We start from the raw sequence: 24,187 nt of genomic DNA on the forward strand, positions 1-24,187 counted from the left end.
GGTTCTGTCTGTGTTGACCCGTCTCTACAGACTCCTTCAGTGCAGCGTGAACACGGTCTGTCCTCTCTGGGTCTCCGGTTCTGTCTGTGTCGACCCGTCTCTACAGACTCCTTCAGTGCAGCGTGAACACGGTCTGTCCTCTCTGGGTCTCCGGTTCTGTCCGTGTCGACCCGTCTCTACAGACTCCTTCAGTGCAGTGTGAACACAGTCTGTCCTCTCTGGGTCTCCGGTTCTGTCTGTGTCGACCCGTCTCTACAGACTCCTTCAGTGCTGTGAGAACACGGTCTGTCCTCTCAGGGTCTCCAGTTCTGTCTGTGTTGACCCGTCTCTACAGACTCCTTCAGTGCTGTGAGAACACAGTCTGTCCTCTCTGGGTCTCCGGTTCTGTCTGTGTTGACCCGTCTCTACAGACTCCTTCAGTGCTGTGAGAACACAGTCTGTCCTCTCTGGGTCTCCGGTTCTGTCTGTGTTGACCCGTCTCTACAGACTCCTTCGGTGCTGTGAGAACACGGTCTGTCCTCTCAGGGTCTCCAGTTCTGTCTGTGTCGACCCGTCTCTACAGACAAACTGTGCTCACTCAGATGATACTTTGACAGTAGCTTTCTTTGTCCATAATCTTCAATATGGATCAAATATGGTGCCAATTTATAATCAGTCTTAATTCAGTGGAATTAGTTTAATTTATGTACTTGTGTGACTTTGTGCTGCCAATCATGTATTCTTCTGGCGTTATTCTTTCTGTCTGTATCAGTTTGGCCAATCTGAACTGGATGGATGAATTTAGTTGATATTTTTCTACTAAATAGTGCATAGGGTCACTCTCTGCGTGTCCTGTCCTGTGTGTAAAGGCACAGTGATGGTAGTTATCTGGAGGTGCGTCTGACAAATGGAACCAGAATTTAGCTGCTCTCTTCTGGATTTCCGTGAGGAGAAGGAACCGGCCCAGTCCTGCTCTACAACCCAGACTCGGAGCATTTCTGTGAACTCCCAGAATGTTTTTGCAGAATTCTAGGTGGAAAATTTCAACAGGGCTTTTGTCCCAAGATTCATAATTTAATTTACATTTGGGGCCCCAGATTTCACAGCCATTTCTCTCTCTCTCTCTCTCTGTGTCTCTCACTCTCTCTTTATCTCTTCCTCTCTTGCTGTCTCTCTCTTCCTCTCTCTCTCTCTCTCTCTCTCTCTCTCCCTCTCTCTCTCTTCCTCTCTCGACAGAACTTTATAAACTCTCCCCTCCTCCAGTTGTCGTCACTCAAGATAGTTTAGTTGAAATATCTGGTGATTTCAGACTTGTGGAGAGTTATTTCAATGAATAATGTTTCACACATGGCTTTTATTGTGTTTGTTCTTGTGGCATGTGGTCGGTAAGTCAACTTTCTTTCTTATTTATTGACAGTTTATTGTAAAGGACTATCAACATCATTGTTTGCTGTTTTTCTGAGAAATATTCAGTTGATCTGTGTAAATAACACTTTATATCATCAATAAATGATTGTATTAAATGTAACGTTTTGAAGACATCATATCATCAGACTCATTTTACTTTCAGTCAGTATCATTACACAAATATTTCTGTTTGTATTTGCTGTTATTTCAGTGGAGAACTATTGAACATCTTATTCATTTATCAGTTTTCATGAATCTGTTTCAACACTTCATTGACTACAAGTTATTCCTCATTTAATGTGTGCAAAACGTGTTTCAAAGATCAAAATAAAAGTTCAAGTTCACATTGTTTGTTGTGCAGGTGTGTTTGGTGTTGATCCAGATGAAGTGAAGTCAGTGTCAGTGATGGAGGGAGATTCTGTCACTTTACACACTGATCTTAATCAAATACAACATGATGATGAGATCGACTGGAGGATTAGACCTGAAAACATTCGCATCGCTAGAATCAAGACAAAGATCTTCAATACATATGATGATGTTCTTGATGGGAGATTCAGAGGTCGACTGCAGCTGAACCATCAGACTGGAGATCTCACCATCACAAACATCACAACTGAACACACTGGACTTTATCAACTAATCATCATAACGTGGAAGAAAACAACAAATTATTTCAGCGTCACAGTTTCTGGTGAGTGTTACAGTGTCGTCTGTCTTCATCATTATATTAATAATAATTTTCAGAATCTATAAAGATATTTCAGACTGATTCATATATTTGAAATTATATTAATAGATTCAGTCAGATGTAGTTTATTATTTTCTTTCTAATGATTGTGTATTATGTCATTTATCTGACAGTATAATAACTATAAAACAACGTTTCTTTCCTCTATATTTACTTTTCTACATTTGATGTCTGTAATTTCTTCTTGATTAAATCTATTCTCAGATCGTATCGGTGTAAAACTGCAGATGTTGTTGCTCTTGTTTGATAAATGACTTGTTATGTTCATCATTTCTGTGTCACAAAAGCATCTGCTGCATCATCACATGTTCAATAACATGATATACTGGAGTAATAGATGTCAATCATTTCACTGTTCAGCATCTATAGCTGACTCAAACACTCAATCATCACTCAATAAACACCCAATAAACACTCAATCAACACTCAATCAACACTCAATAAACACTCAATAAACACTCACTCAACACTCACTCAACACTCACTCAACACTCACTCAACACTCAATAAACACTCACTCAACACTCAATAAACACTCACTCAACACTCACTCAACACTCACTCAACACTCACACAACACTCACTCAACACTCACTCAACACTCAATAAACACTCACTGAACACTCACTCAACACTCAATGAACACTCAGTGAACACTCAATCAACACTCAATAAACACTCACTCAACACTCAACAAACACTCAATCAACACTCAATAAACACTCAATAAACACTCAATCAACACTCAATCAAAACTCAATCAAAACTCACTCAACACTCAATCGACACTCAATAAACACTCACTCAACACTCACTCAACACTCACTCAACACTCACTCAACACTCAATAAACACTCACTCAACACTCAATCAACACTCAATCAACACTCAATCAACACTCAATCAACACTCACTCAACACTCACTCAACACTCACTCAACACTCACTCAACACTCAATCAACACTCACTCAACACTCACTCAACACTCAATAAACACTCACTCAACACTCACTCAACACTCAATAAACACTCACTCAACAGTCAATAAACACTCACTCAACACTCAATAAACACTCAATTTACACTCAATTTACACTCACTCAACACTCAATCAACACTCACTCAAAACTCACTCAACACTCACTCAACACTCACTCAACACTCAATTTACACTCAACAAACACTCAATCAACACTCAATCAACACTCACTCAACACTCAATAAACACTCACTCAACACTCAATAAACACTCAATAAACACTCACTCAACACTCAATAAACACTCACTCAACACTCAATAAACACTCACTCAACACTCACTCAACACTCAATAAACACTCACTCAACACTCAATATACACTCAATAAACACTCAATAAACACTCACTCAACACTCACTCAACACTCAATAAACACTCAATAAACACTCAATTTACACTCAATAAACACTCACTCAACACTCAATAAACACTCAATAAACACTCACTCAACACTCACTCAACACTCAATAAACACTCACTCAACACTCAATAAACACTCAATTTACACTCAACAAACACTCAATCAACACTCAATAAACACTCACTCAACACTCACTCAACACTCAATAAACACTCAATAAACACTCAATAAACACTCACTCAACACTGAATAAACACTCAACACTCAATAAACACTCACTCAACACTCAATAAACACTCACTCAACACTCACTCAACACTCAATAAACACTCACTCAACACTCAATAAACACTCACTCAACACTCAATAAACACTCACTCAACACTCAATAAACACTCACTCAACACTCACTCAACAAACACTCACTCAACACTCACTCAACACTCAATAAACACTCACTCAATAAACACTCAATATACACTCAACACTCAAACACTCAATAAACACTCACTCAACACTCAATATACACTCAATAAACACTCACGCAACACTCAATAAACACTCAATAAACACTCAACACTCAATAAACACTCACTCAACACTCAATAAACACTCACGCAACACTCAATAAACACTCACTCAACACTCAATAAACACTCACTCAACACTCACTCAACACTCAATAAACACTCACTCAACACTCAATAAACACTCACGCAACACTCAATAAACACTCAATAAACACTCAACACTCAATAAACACTCACTCAACACTCAATAAACACTCACTCAACACTCACTCAACACTCAATAAACACTCAATAAACACTCACTCAACACTCACTCAACACTCAATAAACACTCACTCAACACTCAATAAACATTCAAACACTCACTCAACGCTCAACATTCTCACACATTCACACACACACACTCACACATTCACAATCACACACACTCACACATTCAACACTCACACATTCACACATTCAACACTCACACATTCACAAACTCACACACACACACACACACACACACACACACACACACACACACACACACACACACACACACACACACACACACACACACTCATCATTCACACAACACTGACAAGTAAAAACTTTTATGTATTTACTGTTCATTGTGTTTAGTCTCTTTTCTGATCATTCTCTGATATTTTCCAGCTCTGCCGGTTCCTGTGATCATCAGAGACTCTTCTCAATATTCTTCAAGCTCTAAATGTGTGTTGGTGTGTTCAGTGGTGAATGTGACACAGGCGACTCTCTCCTGGTACAAAGGAAACAGTTTATTGTCCTCCATCAGTGTGTCTGATCTCAACAGAAGTCTCTCTCTACATCTGGAGGTGGAATATCAGGACAACAACACCTACAGCTGTGTGATCAACAATCCCATCAGAAACCAGGCTAAACATCTCAACATTACTGAAGTCTGTCAGCCGTGTTCAGGTACAGTATTGGCGTTTATTTACTGAGTTTTGTAAGATGTTCATACATGATGCTTGTTCCCGCTGTGTGTGCTGTTTATAGTTTTTAACAAACACATGTAAGTCATAATAAACATGCTAAAACAGATCGTTCTCATGCTCGTCAAATTAATCTAGCACATTCTGACTTCTGATGCTGTGATCTTTTTGTGAGAATTGTTTTTTTTTATTTCCATCATCTGCTGTAACAGAACCCGTCCCACACTCATTAAACATTCACTAACTGCCTCAACAATCATGTGACGTCACTAATATCAATGCCATTGGCTCTTGCATGTGTTGATTTTGAATGAGTCATGACTGATTTCACAGAGGAAGATTTCCAGCAATCAAAACCTTCAGTTTCACTGATTCTTGTAATAAATGAATGTACTGTACATCTTTTGTACTGTTGAGCATTTTTAAGGTTTAGGTGTAGGCGTGGAGTTAGTGCTTAAAAATGCGAATGTAAGTGTCACGATCCCCTGTTGTCTGCCCCGTGTTTCACTTGTTAATTGTCATGCGCTACAATTCCCATGATTCCCCGCCCTCATCACTCTCTCATTGTTTTCACCTGTTTGTCATTTAGTCTCATTACCTTGTGTATTTAAACCCTGTTTGTTTTCCATTCCCTTGTCGATCATTGCTTGTTTGTAGATGTCTGGATGCTGTTGTTTTTGCCCATGTTAGTAGTTGTTGTTTTGCCTTGTCTACCCAGTTTGTGTACCCTTGATGTTTTCGTGTTTTTGGTTTCTGTTTTCCCATCGTGGATATTTCCTTTGTTCCTGTTTTGTCTGTTTCCACTTTGTTTAATAAAAACCCGCGTGTAGATCCTCACTCCTCGTCTGCCTCCTCCTACAATCGTAACAGAAAGATCGACCAAAAATGGATCTAGCGGTGCAACGGGCGAATTAAGAACTCCTCTGCCTCAAACAAGAGGACCGTCCTGTGGAGGACCACATCTGCGATTTCCTCGAGCTGGCGAGTGTCGCGGACTTCCCGGACTCCTCCCTGGTGGTCTTTTTCTGGGGCAACCTGAATAGTTCGCTCAAGGAGCGGTTGCCACCGGCGACGTGCGGCTGGACTCTCCGCGAATTCGTGGAGGAGACTCTGCTGGCCTGCGGCTCACCGTTCACTGTGGGCGTTGTTGAGGAGGACCCTGCCTCTCCTCCCACAGTGGTGACCCTCCAGTCGTCCATGGCTCGTCCTTTCACGCCTGCCACACCTGTCAGCGAGCCAATCCCCACACCTGCCTTGGTCAACGAGCCAGCGCTGCCAACTTCGTCCGTCCGGAGGAGGAGGAGAAGAAAGGCTTCCACTCCCCAGCTCACGCCTGCCACGGTCAGCGAGCCAGAGCCAACGCCTGCCACGGTCTGCGAGCCAGAGCCAACGCCTGCCATGGTCTGCGAGCCAGAGACTACACCTGCCACGGTCAGTGAGCCAGTCCCTGTAGCCTCGAACGTCAGTGAGCCAGTGCCTGTAGCCTCGAACGTCAGTGAGCCAGCGCCTGTAGCCTCGACCGACCCAGTGCCAGTAGCCTCGACCGTCTCAGAGCCAGCGCCAGTAGCCTTGACCGTCCCAGAGCCAGCGCCTGTAGCCAAGACTGTCCAAGAGCCAGCGCATCTCGAGCCTTCCAGGGCTCCGCCTCCCGAGCCTTCCAGGGCTCCGCCTCCCGAGCCTCAAAGGGCTCCGCCTCCCGAGCCTTCCAGGGCTCCGCCTCCCGAGCCTTCCAGGGCTCCGCCTCTCGAGCCTCCCAGGGCTCCGCTTCCCGAGCCTCGCAGGGCTCCGCCTCTCGAGCCTCCTAGGGCTCCGCCTCCCGAGCCACCCAGGGCTACGCCTTTCATGCCTTCCAGGGCTCCGCCTCTTGAGCCTCCCGAGCCTTCCAGGGCTCCGCCTCCCGAGCCTCCCAGGGCTCCGCCTCCCGAGCCTCAAATGGCTCCGCCTCCCGAGCCTTCCAGGGCTCCGCCTCCCGAGCCTACCAGGGCTCCGCCTCCCGTGCCTCCCAGGGCTCTGCTTCCCGAGCCTCGCAGGGCTCCGCCTCTCGAGCCACCCAGGGCTCCGCCTCCCGAGCCACCCAGGGCTCCGCCTCCCGAGCCACCCAGGGCTCTGCCTCTCGAGCCTTCCAGGGCTCCGCCTCTTGAGCCTTCCACGGTGCCACCGAGCCTTCCAGGGCTCCGCCTCCAGAGCCTCCTACGGCACCGCCTCCAGAGCCCTCCAGGGCTCCGCCTTCCACGGTTCTGCCTCCTGAGCCTCCCTCAGCTCCTCCTCCTGAGTCTTCAATGGCTCCGCCAACCACAGCTCCGCCTCTGGAGACTCCCTCGGCTCTGCCTCCAGAGCCTTCCATGGCTCCGCCTCCTGAGCCTCCCTCGGTTCTGCCTCCAGAGCCTTCCATGACTCCGCCTTCCACGGCTCCGCCTCCTGAGCCTCCCACAGCTCCACCTCCTGAGCCTTCCATGGATCCGCCTACCACGGCTCCGTCTCCTGAGCCGCCTTCGGCTCCGCCGCCCAAGCCTCCCACGGCTCCGTCTCCAGAGCCTTATACAGTTCCGCCTCCTGAGCCACCCATGGCCCTGCCACCTGAGTCTTCCACGGCTCCGCCCTCCATGGCTCCGCCCTTGGAGTTCCCCATGGCTGTGGTCCTGAGGCCGACTCCCAGGCCTCCCGAACCTGTCCTTGTCCTGTGGCTGCCTCCCAGGCCCCCTGAACCTGTCCTTGCTCTATGGCCAGCTCCCAGGCCACCTAAACCTGTCCCTGTCCTGTGGTCGCCTCCCAGGCCTCCTGAACCTATCCTTGCTCTGTGGCCAGCTCCCAGGCCACCTAAACCTGTCCCTCTCCTGTGGCCGCCTCCCAGGCCTCCTGAATCTGTCCTTGCCCTGTGGCCAGTTCCCAGGCCTCCTGAACCTGTCCCTGTCCGGTGGCCGCCTCCCAGGCCACCTGACCCAGTCCCCGTCTTGTGCCCCCTTGGACTGCCTGTCTGCCCCTTGTGCCCCATTGGACTGTCTGTCTGCCCCTTGTGCCCCATTGGACTGTCTGTCTGCCCCTTGTGCCCCCTTGGACTGCCTGTCTGCCCCTTGTGCCCCCTTGGACTGCCTGTCTGCCCCTTGTGCCCCATTGGACTGCCTGTCTGCCCCTTGTGCCCCATTGGACTGTCTGTTTGCCCCTTGTGCCCCCTTGGACTGTCCGTTTTGCCCCTTGTGCCCTCCTTGGTCTGTCCCGGCCCTCATCACTCTCTCATTGTTTTCACCTGTTTGTCATTTAGTCTCATTACCTTGTGTATTTAAACCCTGTTTGTTTTCCATTCCCTTGTCGATCGTTGCTTGTTTGTAGATGTCTGGATGCTGTTGTTTTTGCCCATATTAGTAGTTGTTGTTTTTCCTTGTCTACCCAGTTTGTGTACCCTTGATGTTTTCGTGTTTTTGGTTTCTGTTTTCCCATCGTGGATATTTCCTTTGTTCCTGTTTTGTCTGTTTCCACTTTGTTTAATAAAACCCCGCGTGTAGATCCTCACTCCTCGTCTGCCTCCTCCTACAATCGTAACAGTAAGACTGTAACTTAAAATATTGTGACTGTAACTAGTTTCACATGTTGTGTTTTTAACATTGTTGAAAAGTGGTTCGGTTTAGCGGATCTAAAATATCAATATGATCGTAAGATGTTAATAAACTAATATATTTACAAGTATAATAAAACATATTGTGGTTTAATATGCAATAGGCCTAATATCTGAAGATTTCAAATCTGTGACTGAATCGTCTGAATGTTTTTAAGCGTTGCAGAAGCGTTGCTCGCTTACAGTATAATACTGACCTGTAATCTGCATCAGATGATCAGTGAATGTATTGTGTGCTGTCGGTCAGACTGGACATGCATTTACATTAATGACCGTGTCTCTTTATTGTTCCAGGACTTTATTGTTCTCTTATAATGTGGATATCCGCTGCTGCTGCTGGAACTCTCTTCATCGCTGCAGTTTTGATGATCTTCATCTACAGAAAACACCGAAAAACTGATCAAGAGGGCAAGTGTAAAATACAACTAAAAATGCAGATGTAGTGAAGATGGAGAGAATCTTTGTTGTTATTTTAACATGTCTGTTATTATTTTCAAACAGATCAAACTCGTGCAGGAGAGATCGTTTACGCTGATCCAACATTATTCAAAAGAGCACAGAAACCGGTGAGATCATTTATGATTTTTGTATCTCTGTATCATTTGCATTAACAGCGAGTCAGATGTACAGTATTTCTGTGTATGATGATTTATCATGCACACAACAGCAGATATATTTATAAAAGCACTAAATGTGTTTTTATTCTCTTCTGATGACTTTATGATGGAGAGTTTCATCATTCAATGCTGGAAACACTGATTATCCCCCAATAATACTCATATTTAACTATTAAAACATCTTTATTTATATGACGATCATTTCACGTGCATGAATAGTTCCAGATGAGACTCAACAGAAGAACTTTGACATGAATCTGACATTTGTACTCGATCCCTGATTAATAATCAATAATGTCCATGAAGGGAAGATAAAGGAACATATTTAGTCTATTCCCAAAAACGAACGAGTCGCTGAGACGTCTATTGTCCTTATAAACATCATTCTGATCCAACAGGAAAATATCAATCCATTTTTAATTGACAGATTAATTTAGACCTAATCTGCAACCTTACGATTGTATTTTTATTTGATTATTTGATTTATTTGTAAATGTTATCAATTGTGTAGTTAATGTTGTTGCTTATTTACTTTGAATACATATAATTTAATATAAAATGCAAATCAAATACACTATTATTATATAAATATATCTGTTTATATATAGTTATAATTATATATTTTCACCACCTGAGGTTGAAGAGTCTGTCGGGAAAACAGAGCTTAGATTTTAAGAGTTTTTGACCCTATTTTTTGCAGCCTATTCATGGAAAGTGTCATTAAATTGAAACAAATCTACATTATATTTTGGCTTTTGAGTGCGCTTTGATCTTTAAAAGCAAAAGGAAACACTTTACAATAAAGAGCCATTAGTTAAAACATTAGATAACATGAACTAACAATGAACAACACATATCTCATGTTTATTCATGTTTTTTAATGTTAACTTCAACATTAATTAATAATTATTTTTTAAATATAAAGTTGTATTTGTTAACATTAGTTAATGCAATATGAAAAAACATGAACTAACAATAAACAATTGTAATTGTATTATCTAACAGTAACAAAGTTTAATAAATGCTGTAATAAATATAATGTTCATTGTTAGTTAATTATATCTAATGCATTAAATAATGTTCACAAATGGCACTTAATTGTAAAGTATTATCAAGCAATATTTGTGTTGAATAAAATTATCTTCAATCATTATTATGAAAAACTGAAATAACAATACGAGCCGGTTAAGGTTCAATGTGTGTTTCTGCTCAAATAAACACTGTTCAACGGTCTCACAGGAAGCTCAAACTTCAGGAGCAAAAGCTGACTGAGCTGAAAACTGTTCGGTTGATTTGACATTTGAATGTGTGAAAAGACGGATGGACAGACACAGATATAAAGTTGAAGTCAGAAGTTTACATACACTTAGGTTCATGTCATTAAAACTCTTTTTTTAACCACTGCACAGATTTCATATTAGCAAACTATAATTTGGGCAAGTCGTTTAGGACATCTACTTTGTGCATGACACGAGTAATTTTTTCATCAATGGTTTACAGACCGATTGTTTCACTTTTAATTGACTATAATCACAATTCCAGCATTTAATGTTTACATACACTAAGTTATCTGTGCTTTTAAGCAGCTTGGAAAATTCCAGAAAATGATGTCAAGCCTTTAGTCATTTAGCCAATTAGATTATGATAGGAGGTGTACTGGATTGGAGGTGTACCTGTGGATGTATTTTAAGACCTATCTTCAAAATCTATTTTCGTGACATCATGGGAAAATCAAAAGAAATCAGCCAAGATTTCAGAAATTATTTTGGGACCTCCACAAGTCTGGTTCATCCTTGGGAGCAAATTCCAAATGCCTGAAGGTGCCACGTTCATCTGTACATCAATAGTACACAAGTATAAACACCATGTGACCACACAGTCATCACACCGCTCAGGAAGGAGACGCATTCTGTCTCCTAGAGATGAACGTAGTTTGTGTGAAAAGTGCAAATCAATCCCAGAACAACAGCAAAGGACCTTGTGAAGATGCTGGAGGAAACAGGTGGACGAGTCTCTAGATCCACAGCAAAACAAGTCCTATATCAACATAACCTGAAAGGCTGCTCAGCAAGGAAGAAGCCACTGCTCCAAAACCGCCATAATAAAGCCAGACTACAGTTTGCAAGTGCACATGGGGACAAAGATCTGACTTTTTGGAGAAACGTCCTCAGGTCTGATGAAACAACAATTGAACTGTTTGGCCATAATGACCATCGATATGTTTGGAGTAAAAAGGGTGAGACTTGCAAGCCGAAGAACACCATCCCAACTGTGAAGCATGGGGGTGCTTTACTGCAGGAGGGACTGGTGACTTCACTAAATAGATGGCATTATGAGGAAGGATGATGTGGATATATTGAATCAACATCTCAAGGCGTCAGCCATGAAGTTAATGCTCGGTTGGAAATATGTCTTCCAAATGGACAATGGCCCCAAGCACACCTCCAAAGTTGTGGCAGAATGGCTTTAGGACAACAAAGTCAAGGTATTGGAGTGGCATCACAAATCCCTGACCTCAATCCGATAGAACATTTGTGGGCAGAACTGGAAAAGCATGTGCGAGCAAGGAGACCTACAAACCTGACTCAGTTTCTGTCGGGAGGAATGGGACAAAATTCCAGCCACTTATTGTGAGAAGCTTGTGGAAGGAAACCCAAAACTTTTGACCAAGTTAAACAGTTTAAAGGTAATTCTACCAAATACTAACAGAGTGTATGTAAACTTCTGACCCACTGGGAATGTGATGAAATCTTAAAATAAAGTAGTGATTCAAACTGACCTAACACAGGGAATGTTTTCTACCATTAAATGTCAGGAATTGAGAGCGTGGCAGTGTGAACATTAAACAACTGTATGGACAGTGTACAGTGATGAACTACTATATAATACACATTATTGATGTCTGATAATGTCAGATAGAGACCGGTTTGACCAACTAAAGCAAAACAAGCACAAACAGAGTATGGTATGGCTGAAGTACAGAATAACGGTCAAAACTCTTTACGGGTAAAAGCGTTACAGCTCTGGGTGTATCTGCATGCTGAAATAGACTGTTAAACTGTTCCACAGGAAACTGGACTTCCGCAACTGCTCTGTCTGTGAGAGGAAATAAATGCATCAGTCTAAATGTATGTTATAGGTCACAGCATTAGGAACTTAGCTTCTTAAATTGTGTGTTAAGGGTCAAATATTGTTAAACCACAAATAAGCGACTGAGAAAGCAGCAAAATTAAGTTAAAGTAAAACAAGCTGAATTATAAAGTTCACTAAAGCTTGATATTATACTGCAGTCATTTTACAAGCTGATGATGACTAGCACACACCAAATCTTTGACAGCAGAGTTTAACTACTGAAGAAACTCAAGAAAAAAGAGAAAAACATTAATGCCATTTTTTTTAAAAGCTAAAACAGAAGTAACCAAAAGTTAAAATCATACCTGTGTTTTTCATAAACATACTTTTAATGGTAATAAAATTGATAAATAAAACAGATTACATTTATTATGAACACATTCAAAAGCAGTGGACTAAAATGGCTAAAAGAAAAATACAAACTGGCATACTTTTAACTATTTATATTTATATTATTTGCAGTCGTCCATTCCTAAGAATGCCACAAATGAAATGATCTATGAAAATGAATATGTTACCAGCTACTGGGGGTAATTACTGCAAATACTGCTAATGTTTGATAATGACTAATGAAGAACAACTGAACTTAATTTAACATCGATATTTTCTCTTCAAGTGTCTTTATTTATGAAACCATGAGAAATAGTGTAGAATAGATCTAGAACATGTCTCGGTAAACATAATCACCATTTGTTTTTTTAATACGTCATAAATTAAAATGTACGAATAGTTTACGCAAAAATTCTCAAACTCTCCCCCATTATATCACAGATGTGTGACTTTCTTTCTTCTGATGAACACAAATGAAGATTTTTAGAAGAATATTTCAGCTCTGTAGGATCATACAATGCAAGTGAATGGTGACCAGATCTTTGAAGCTGAAGACACATTTTTGTGTGTGTTTCAACATTATGCCACAAATGCTGTCGATTGAGCTCAACTTGACTTGAACCCGGAATATTCCTTTAAGGGAATGGGAACACTGAATATTCTAGAGGACACACATGTTCTATCATGACATCACATGAAGCAAAAAAGATCATTGTGTCATTCTTAATAAGGACTTTAAGCAGCAGGTGCGGTTACGATGTTCTGCATACGCGACATCACTCACTTCCTGATATCGAAACATTTATATGTTAATGTATTACCCACGGTCGGTTACAAATGACTATATATATATAAATTTATCAATAGCCTATTAATAATAATATCTAGATTTTTAGATGTATTGATATCGTACAACAGTAAACGCTCTTCTTCTGACAGTTATTAATACAAGCACCCCTTTTAAATGACATTTATTTTCCTTAAATTATAAAATACTGTCGCTGCTGTTGCTTAAAGTCCCTATTATTTTGTTTCCATTCCACACCTGTAAACACCTGTTAAGGCTGTGTGGAAATCAGGAAGTCAGGAGAAGGCAGACGGGAGATGCGGATCCAAATGCGGTTTTTATTGCAAGCATAGACAGATTAATAAACACAGGGGCAAAAGAAAAGTCCACGATGGGAAAATAAACTAAACACGGAAGAACACAAAGGAGCTACACAGGTTGGGGAAATATCCACGACGGGCAGAACGAACACGACTAGACATCCACTGGAGACCTCGAACGAACATGAAACGTCAACATTCAACATGAGCAAACAACGATCGACAGAGACTGAACAAACACACGGGCTTAAGTACACAAACACAATAATGACTAAACGAGACACAGGTGAGAACAATGATGAGTGCAGGCAGTGAGGGAGGCCGGGAATTGTGGGAATTGTAGTTTTAGACAAGGACAGTGAAACACGGGGCGGACAACAAGGAAAACATGACATGGAGCGTGATCAGTGACGAGTGAAACAGAAAACACAGGGCAGACAACACGGGATCGTGACAACACCTTTAAGGACAAGGACAACTCTCACCCAACTGTCTTTACTTCATACTCGTATCCAGAGACACCTGCAGTTATATTGGTTATTATTACTAGTGCCCGACTGATATATCGATATCCTAAAAATCCTTAAAACAAGATACATTTACTTCAGAAGCAACATATAAGTTAGTCTTGCTTAAAGAGAATGTATCTTAAATATAAGTGTATTTTATATAGAAGTGTATTTTTTCTCATGGTTATACTTCTGCAAGTGCAGTAAAGACAAAATATACTTATAGTCAAGGTCTATTCTCTAAAAGCAAGTGTAAATATTTTAATCAAATGGTAATTAAATGACTAAAATATTCTTTTAATTTTTTTTATTAATTCACTCCTGTATCCTTAATAATAATAATAATAAAAGATCAGGAAATCAGGAAAAATCTGGAAATTATAGAAAGATTCTTTAATCAAGCATTTGAAAGATTATGAAAATAAGTTTTTTAGTATCTGGTAACAACAATAAAGCGCAACAGTCACCGTCCACTTTTTCAGCCGTCTGTGTTCCGGAAGTATTTCCCTCGTTCATTTCCTCGTAGACTTTTAATAAAATCCTTCATAAAACAGTTGCGAGTCATGAACCAAACCAACCGGCTCCCAGGAGAATCACAACAATACAAACTTTGAAAATCGGAGATAAAGACATCGAGGTACAAGGACTTATCGTGCTTCAAGAGGGCATGAACTACAATCCCATGATGCATTGCGAATGATGTTGTTGAATAATAAAAACAATGGGAAAATATTAAACTATTGATTTTAGGTTGTTGATTATAAGTATAGAAACAATATATTTGACTTTTATTGTCAAATATCCCAAATGTACAAATATATAAGCAGTTTAAGGGTGAAGGGAGACCGACTCGATTACATCATTCACAGTGCATCACGGTTCTCTGATTGGTGGATATTTCTCTGTTGTATCATGGGTAATGTAGTTGTTTACCATGGAAACGGTTTTTAAACAATGAAGTTGAGATAACGCAGACGGATGTCTTCATCAGAAGCAGATATCATCCATGAATAACCTCAGAGCTCATGGTGGATCTGTCTTTAAAGTTTTATAAGTTATATTTGAAAATAAATTTGTCTATGGGATAAATTAATGGGAGTTTTACTTCCAGAGCCAGTCTGTTGCGCTCTATTACAGTAACTCTGGTATTTTTGGCTGAAAACATTGGTTGCCATGGTAACCTACAGTCCTACAGTACAGGATTGTTTTTTCTTGTTGTTTTGCTGATTGCTCTGAATAACTCTCTGCTGCACGGTTCTGCGTGAGAAAATGGACGTGTGGTGTGAGAATAGTGTCAGTTGAGTCACACTCACACTCAATGCACTCAAAGTAAATGATCTAAACATCGAACCCCTCTCACTTAAATGATCAAACAAGCATTCAGTGGACATTAACTCTCTGATATTTGTTTTGTGTTAAACCTTTTCATTGTTTGCATAATGAGAGATAGCATATGTGCAATAAATATGGATCAGTACATAGCTGAAGGGGCGGAGTTACCAAGTCTCAAAAATACAGAAGTGTCAGGAAGTTTTTTTTCTTTCACAGACGCTTTGAAATGCTCAACAATATTCCCTCAAATGTCCTAACAGAGTTGTTTCAACAAACAATTTCATATTGAACAATGTTGCTGATATGAGAGTTCCCAGTATGCACTGCAACATGAATAAATGATGCGGTTAGTGTTTTAGTCTTATTTATTTATTCTTGATGACTTTATTTATGCTGTTTTTTGTTACCGCTGATAGTTAATAGTTGTGTGGGGATGTTAGGAGCTCACTTTTAACTTAAAGGGGTCATGAAATTCTCTTAATATATTTATCTTCCCTGAGGTACACTTATAATAATCACAATTTAGTAACATATAATCATTTCCCACCCTATCTCTGGCCCTCTGTCTGATACGCTCAATTTTAAACTCTCTAGCCCTTTAAGACTTCAGTGTAAACACCCACTGTTCTGATTGGCTAACATCATGCAGCACTTCCAATAGAGCCAAACTCAGTCCAAAGAAAATAAACTCCACCAGACCACAACACTTATAAAACTAAATTTCATGATTAACATATAACGCACATCTAACACATTCATACGAACATATAAAACTGTTCACGCAGCATTATGAACTATCAAACAATCAAGACATATGAAATATTAATGAATTAAATTGTTTACTTATGTTTTTGCAGTCCAATTGTGTTTTAACTGTCCCATCTTTCGTCTTTGAAACACTTGAATCATTTTGTGACTGATTCACAAGCAATCCACGCTGATATGTTCTGAAAACACAAACGTAATACAATCCATGGTGATGTTCATGGGTGCTTCAACCAGCTTCAGCATAAAAATTTGACATGATTGTTCACACACAGAACGGCATGTGTTTCTCCCAGTCAGTGGCAGCAGCAACATGTGACGCATTTTTAGAAGTACCGCTCTTAAAACATGACACACATCATCGGAATGCATCAAAACGTTCAAAGACGTCCATCTAGTGCATGTCCATCAATTGCATGTTTACAAAAAACTAACAATTAAAAATAGCACAGATGGGTACCAACGTGGTCCAGGATGCCTTCAAAACAACAGGAAACAGCGCAACTGAATGAAACAAAATGGAGGTCTCTTTTTTAGAGTTATAACTTAACATTGCATCTTTTAAAAGGGAGGAGGTTGGGGGTTCCATGAGGTGATGGTGTGTATGTGAAATGAAGATAAGAGCGGGGGAGGGGTGTGAATCTCGTCTTTTAATGCTGCAGTAAAACACATTCAGTTCATCAGCCATTAGTTGACCCTCTACAGAGTGAGGGGGAGGTGTCATATACCGTGCTTAATAATGCTTTTTAGGCCTTTCCACACAGATGCAGGATTGTTGGCCTGGTTGTACAATATTTTATCCCCACTAATTTAAGCATCCTCTTTGACATGACAATGCTTTCCGAGTTTTCCTGTAAATCATGGTTTATCGTTATTGAATGATAGAAATGTCCTAGTAGGAATGCACATGTCCTCACAGAAACTTATAAATGATGTTACAATAGATGTGAGCTCGTCCAGGTCTGTGGCTGCAGCCTCAAAAACACTCCAATCAGAGCAGTCAAAGCTTGAAGTTCCAGCTCTACATCATGGGTTTGACTCTTTACAGTCCTTACTAAAGGCTTAAATGATTTTAGTTTAAGCTTGTAGGTCGGGAGAAGATGAACCAGACAATGATCAGAGAGTCCTAAAGCTGCACGTGGGACAGAACGATATGCATCCTTTACAGTGGTGTAGCAGTGGTCCTGTTTATTTCTGTCTCTCGTGGGGCATGTGATGTGTTGTTTGTATTTTGGCAGTTCACGGGTGAGGTTAGCTGTATTAAAATCTCCCAGAATAATAATAAGTGAGTCCGGGTGTTGTTGCACTGTGTCTGTGATGTGATAAGCCAGCTGTTGCAACGCTGTGTTCAGGACATAAACACTCGAGAATGAATGAGGAAAACTCCTGCGGTGAGTAGAAAGGCTTAAAGTTGATGAAGAGCACTTCTAAATTAAGACGCTGTTACATCTGTACACCAACTTTCATTGATGTAAAAGCATGTTCCACTGCCTCTCATTTTCCCCAATAACTCCACAATACGATTCGCTCTGAACAACCGGAAGCCCAGCAGATGAAACGCGCTATCCGGGATGGGTTCACTCAGCCAGGTATCTGTGAAGCACAGAGCAGCGGAGTTAGAAAAGTCCTTGTTTGAGTGAGCAGAAGCAGTTCGCCCAGTTTGTTGGCGAGGGAGCAGACATTCGGCAGATGAATACTCAATAGTGGAGTTCTAAAGCCATGATGACGAAGCTTCACAAGTGCACCGGCTCTCTTCCCTCTCGTGCATCTTTTGGATCTCTTGTAGAGCACCTCTGCACCTCCAAAATATCAGAATAATCAAACAACAGCAAGAAATGATCAGGTATGCTCTGCCGAATATTCAGCGGGTCATCCCTAGTGAAACTGATCGGGAAAGAGTGACAAAAAACCTGACAAACAAACAAAAGTAACAAAAACGCTAGAGAGCTCCACACCAAAGCAGCCATCTGCGGCACCATCTTAAAGAGTTCTAATATTTAGGGTATTAAGGCATCTTTCTCTTTATCATTAAACATTAAATACATGCAGCACTTAAGCATTTTAAAGTCTTCCACACTGTTGCACGATTTCTGTCGCTTATATGAATTTAAACCATCAGATTTATACACAGCCAGTGTAAACTGCATCTTATCTTTGTGGTTGGAAGCGTTTTGTAAATCAGATGCCATTCTCTGTAGTCCTTCAAATAAACGTGCTGCACCTGTGAGATGGCGATTCCCTGAGCGCGCACTCGAGTGTCTGTTCTCTGACACGAATCCAATCGATCAATGAATGTCTTCTGAAGCTAATCGATAGGTTGGTGTAAGAAACAAATTGATTATTAAAAATGTATTAACTTTAAAAAATTGCTTCCTGACAGCAGTCGATGCATCAGTGATATAAGCGCAATGCTGCGTTCACGCGAGAAGTTGGAAGTGTGTTTTGTACAGAGGAACAAACGTCACGTGAGAGTTAGTTCATTTCTAACTCTAAGATTCAGAAGACATGAATTGATCGACTGGAGTCGTGTGGATTACTTTTATGCTGTCTAAATATGACAGTTGGACCGTCAGACAGACAGCAGATTAATGGCACCCGTTTACTGATATTATAAGGACCTACAGAGCTCAAATATTTTCTAAAAGTCTTAATTTGTGTTCTGCTGCTGAAAATAGACAGTCTTACACATCTGGGATGGCATCAGGGTAAGTGAATAATGAGAGAATTTTCATTTTTGGGTGAACTATTCCTTTAAATCCATTTGTAGGACTTGGCTAAATCAGATTAAAACATACAAGTAGGGTTGTAGAATTCGTACGAGTTGTAGACGTGCTTCAATGTACATTTTTTCAATATTGAGCATCACATCACCAGTTTCATGGCAGTAGGAGGATGATTCATTTATTTGTTCCTAAAAGGTCAACAACTATAATAACAGCACATGTGATGTGTATATCTGTGTTTGTGTGTTTTCTTACAGATAGTTCATCAGGAGGATGATGTGGTGTACGCGGGTGTTGCTGTGAGACATTGATCAAACTCTCTGAGATTCAATTTCCTCATTTATAATGTTCTGATCACTGAAACTATGACTCTGTTCAGCAGTAATACTGTATTAAATGAGTCATTTAAAGTGGTGAGATGATTGGGGGCTTTAATGTTCATGTGTGATTTGAGCAGAGGTGGGTAGAGTAGCCAAAAACTGTACTCAAGTCCTAACATAAATAATTACTTGAGCAAGAGTAAGAAAGTATCCAATTAAATGAGTACTCAAGTAGTGAGTAACTTGTTACTTTCACAAATGACATAATAGACATTTACTCCCCAATATTCCATTACATAATACACTTTGAACATGTACTACAGAATTATTATTAATGGAAATTCTGTCATCATTCACCATCATGTTGTTCAACACCCATATGACTTTCTGTCTTTCATGCAACACAATAAGGAGATGTTAGACAGAATGTCTGCCTATTTACTTTCAGTGAATTTTTATATATATATATATATATATATATATATATATTATTTATTTATTTTTAAAGTGAATGTTGATTGAGACTCTCAGTCCCTAATATTCTATCTAACATATTTTGTGTTCCACATAATACAAAGCCTCACACTGGTTTGGAACAACATCAGGGTAGAGAAATGATGACATAATATTAAATTATAACTTTAAAGAGATAGTTTACCCAAAAATTATAATTTTCTCATCATTTACTCACCATCATGCCATCCCAGATGTGTATTACTTCCTGTCTTCTGCAGAACACAAATTCAGATTTTTAAAATAATATTTTAGCTCTGTAGGCCAACATTTTGATGCTCCAAAAAGCACATAAATGCAGCATAAAAGTAATCCATAAGACTCCAGTGCTTTAATCCATGTCTTCAGAAGTGATATGATAGGTGTGGGTGAGAAACAGATCAATATTTGTAATTTGCTATACAGCAGGGGTGATATGCAGAGGAGAATGTGAATCACCAAAAACACCAGAAGAATATTCAAGTGATCTGTTTCTCTGTTTCTCCACACCTATCACATCACTTCTGAAGATACTGATTTAACCACTAGAGTCTTATGGATTATTTTTATGCTGATTTATGTTTGTTTGTTTAGCTTTAACATTTTGCCACCCATTCACTTGCATTGTATGGACCAACAGAGCTGAGAAATTCTTCTAGAAATCTTCATTTAAATTCAGCAGAAGAAAGAAAGTTATACGCATATGGAGTTTCACGAGGGTGAGTAAATAATGATAATTGTAATTTTTGGGTGAACTATCCCTTTAAGGGCTCTTGTCAGATCTGGATGCATTTGTCAATAAGAAGAGCGGTTTGGAAACATTTCTAGTAATTATTGCAGTGAAAACTTGAAGATGTCCCTAAAGAACATTATATATAATGCTGAAATATAAACCAAAGCAAGATCATGCTTTTTTAATGCCTTCTTTCGCTATTTCTTGGCTTGTAAAGTCCTGTGTGGATTCTTATTTTAGTGTACTTACAGTTTTCAGTGTCATAAGTATTTAGATCGTTAGTTCCCCTTCTGTCACTCATTAGAAGTTGTGTCGATTGTAGTGACACAAGGATCTTCTTTCTGGAGCCTCAGATACCTCTGAATATGAAAAAGGCCAATGCCAAATTGGTGAACAGAATTTGCATGTCCCGCCTTGGACATATGGGTATAAAAGGCGGGGATCGTGCATCTGTTCAATCAGATTCTTTCTTCGGAGACAAGCGGTTGTGTGTGTTCAGCGAGCTGAAACCTCGCTCTGTTCCACTCACCTCTAGACAGTGGCTTTCTCCCTCCTCGGCATTTTTATTTTTTTTATTTAACCTTTATTTAACCAGAAAAGCTCTCTGAGATTAAAAATCTCTTTCACAGGAGTGTCCTGGCCAAAATGTGCAGCAATACAATCAGTTCCATCACAGATAAACATCACACAGACAGATTCAAAACACTTAAAAGCAATTGCATAATGTTAGATCAGCTTCTATTCGCCGAATAACTGATTTAAAACGGTCTAGAGTCAGCAGATTTTCTAATTTTAATTTAGATTGGAGGATATTCCAATCAAACGGCGCTGCGTACATAAAAGACTTCTTACCTAACTCAGTTCGAGTAAAAGGAGCAGAAAGAGTATAGAAGTTTTGCGAACGAAGAGAATAATTCTTGATAATTTTCTGCTGCATAAAACAACAGAGATAAGAAGGCAACAACCCCAAGATAGCTTTGTAAATAATTAAGTACCAGTGCATTTTTCTTCTGGTAGACAGAGAAGGCCAACCTACTCTATGGTACAAGGTGCAATGATGGGTTGAAGATTTACAATTTGATATGAACCTTAAAGCACCATGATAAACGGCATCTAAGGAAGAAAGAAGATAAGAAGGTGCAAACTGATATACAACATCACCATAATCAAGGACAGGGAGAAAAGTAGCAGAGACTAATTTCTTTTTTACATTAAAAGAGAAGCAAAACTTGTTCCTGTAATAAAACCCAAGCTTGATTTTCAGTTTATTCTTCAGTTGAGTGATATGAGAACTAAAAGATAAGGCATCATCAACTATGATGCCTAGATATTTGTACTCTTTTACTAATTCAATCACTGTACCTTTAAAGGTCTGAAGAAATACTGAGTTATTTTCAGGTTTTTTTTATTTGGAAAATAACATATACTTGGTTTTATCAGTATTCAGAACAAGTTTTAAACTGTGAAGCCTTAACTGAATAATATTAAAGGCTGACTGAAGCTTAGACAAGGCTTGCTGTCCGGAGGAAGCGCTGCTGTACACGACAGAATCATCGGCATAAAATTGAAAGTTCGCATCCTGAATGTCATAATCAAGGCTGTTTATATAAATGGTGAATAAAAGGGGCCCCAGCACCGATCCTTGGGGAACACCTTTTGAAATCTCTAGTGAATCAGATTGTTTACCTTCGGCTTGAACACACTGGGTTCTTCCACTCAGATAATTTTTAAACCAAGGAATAGCGTGACTTGATGAACCAACAACCTTCAATCTGTGCAGCAAGATACCGTGATCCACTGTATCGAAAGCCTTAGATAAATCGATGAAAAGCGAGGCACAAGATTCACCATTATCCATTGACCCTACAATGTCATTTAAAACTTTCAAAATAGCCGTTGTAGTACTGTGTTTTTTTGCGAAACCCAGATTGATTGATAGACAACACCCCATTTGCATTCAAATAGCATGTCAACTGTTCACCAATGAGGCTTTCTAGTATCTTAGATAAAACGCAGAGCTTTGAGATAGGTCTGTAATTATTCATTATAGTGGGATCCCCCCCTTTTAATAAAGGAACAACAAGTGCTGATTTCCTAATTTCTGGAATAACACCAGTGTTTAAAGAAAGATTAAAAATATAAGTTAAAGCAGATGTAATATAATCTGCTGCTAGTTTCAAATACACAGGCTCCACACAATCAGGACCTGGAGATTTGTTTATGTCAAGCAGACAGAGTGCTTTATAAACGTCAGTGCTCTTAATTTGTTTAAATCTAAACTCTTCCTTTTCTAGAAGACTTTCTGCATTAATAAAATCAGAATCAGAACCTATAAGATTTAGTGGTTCAAATAGAGACCCAGAGGCAACAAAATGCTTATTAAAGCAATTGAGCATATGTTCTTTATCTGATATGCTAGTGGAATCCATTTTTATACATGATGGGAAACTAGACTTGTTTTTACTACCTGATATCAGTTTTATATTCTGCCAGAATTTCTTGGGGTTGTTTGAGTTAATAGTGGTTTTTTCAATAAAATAATCAGCCTTTGCTTTTCTAATAGCGACTGTGCATTTATTCCGGAGCTGCCTAAAACGGATCCAATCGGAGCCAACATCAGATTGTCTGGCTTTTGCCCATGCCACATCCCGCTCACGAATTTGAACAGAAAGGGCTTCAGAAAACCAGGGATTATACCTACCTTTAACACGGAATTTTTTAAAAGGTGCATGCCTGTTGATGATTGATAAAAATCCATCAAAAAAGTAATACCAGGCAGACTCAGCATCGGGAATGAGAAAAATCCTGTCCCAATGGCATGCCAGTACAGTCCACGCCCCTGGGGGCTTTGAGGGTTTTCTTCTAAAAGAGCAAACTCCACTAAAAGAGTATTATTTACAAAAATAAATTAGTTAATGCATTGGCGTCGAACGTCTTTTTAAAGACACATCTTTATCAAGATGCCCTTCCGCCTTTGAGCTGTTCCTCCGCTTCTGACAGCCATAGGCGCTGCCTTGTGTCTCTGGGTCGTGATCACAACGAGGCAGCATTTGTGGATAGTTCATGTACTCATTGCGAGAACCTGACCATGGCATCATTGCAGTTGCGGTTTTCCTTTCTCAAAGGAAACGCCACTCCAGCCACCCCCACATTGCTCCTACCCACGGGATTGAGGAAAACCCGCTGGCAATGGAGGCAATTTGGGGAGTTCAACGGGTGCGGTTTCGCTGGTTAAATCTCTACGAACCACCCGCCTCCCAGCATGCTCGATTGCTTCCGTCCGGGCTCAACGTGAGACTGATGTCTCCGTTGGTGTCATGGAGCAGGATGATTACATTTCCGCTCCATCGAAGAGCGTCTCGCCTTCTGACGTGGATGACTCAGCTGGGCTGCCCCCTTTGAGCCCAGTCTGAGGCTGACACTCAGATGTCCGATATGGACCCTCTTCAAGGACCCGGAAGGCTCCTAAGCGTTCCTGAGACGCGCCACCCAG

The 24,187-nt window shown here is 40.4% G+C and overlaps 1 protein-coding gene across 1 annotated transcript; it reads left to right on the forward strand.

The window, feature by feature from the left end:
- Nucleotides 1-1,227: 1,227 nt before the first annotated feature.
- On the forward strand, nt 1,228-19,566 carry LOC127639807 (SLAM family member 9-like). The gene is made up of 6 exons (XM_052122057.1): nt 1,228-1,364; nt 1,748-2,080; nt 4,726-5,007; nt 8,929-9,042; nt 9,136-9,200; nt 19,407-19,566. The coding sequence occupies exons 1-6, from the start codon at nt 1,316-1,318 to the stop codon at nt 19,458-19,460; spliced, it is 897 nt and encodes a 298-aa protein (XP_051978017.1). The 5' UTR covers nt 1,228-1,315; the 3' UTR covers nt 19,461-19,566.
- The last annotated feature ends 4,621 nt before the right edge of the window (nt 19,567-24,187 follow it).

Source organism: Xyrauchen texanus, chromosome 48, assembly GCF_025860055.1.
Source record: "Xyrauchen texanus isolate HMW12.3.18 chromosome 48, RBS_HiC_50CHRs, whole genome shotgun sequence".
Taxonomy (NCBI): domain Eukaryota; kingdom Metazoa; phylum Chordata; class Actinopteri; order Cypriniformes; family Catostomidae; genus Xyrauchen; species Xyrauchen texanus.

Excerpts from the sequence above, each read along its gene's own strand:
- LOC127639807 (XM_052122057.1), top strand. The coding sequence starts at position 1,316 with ATGTTTCACACATGGCTTTTATTGTGTTTGTTCTTGTGGCATGTGGTC. Across the intron at positions 9,043-9,135 it reads CCGAAAAACTGATCAAGAGG|ATCAAACTCGTGCAGGAGAG; the intron begins GCAAGTGTAAAA and ends ATTTTCAAACAG. Across the intron at positions 9,201-19,406 it reads TCAAAAGAGCACAGAAACCG|ATAGTTCATCAGGAGGATGA; the intron begins GTGAGATCATTT and ends GTTTTCTTACAG.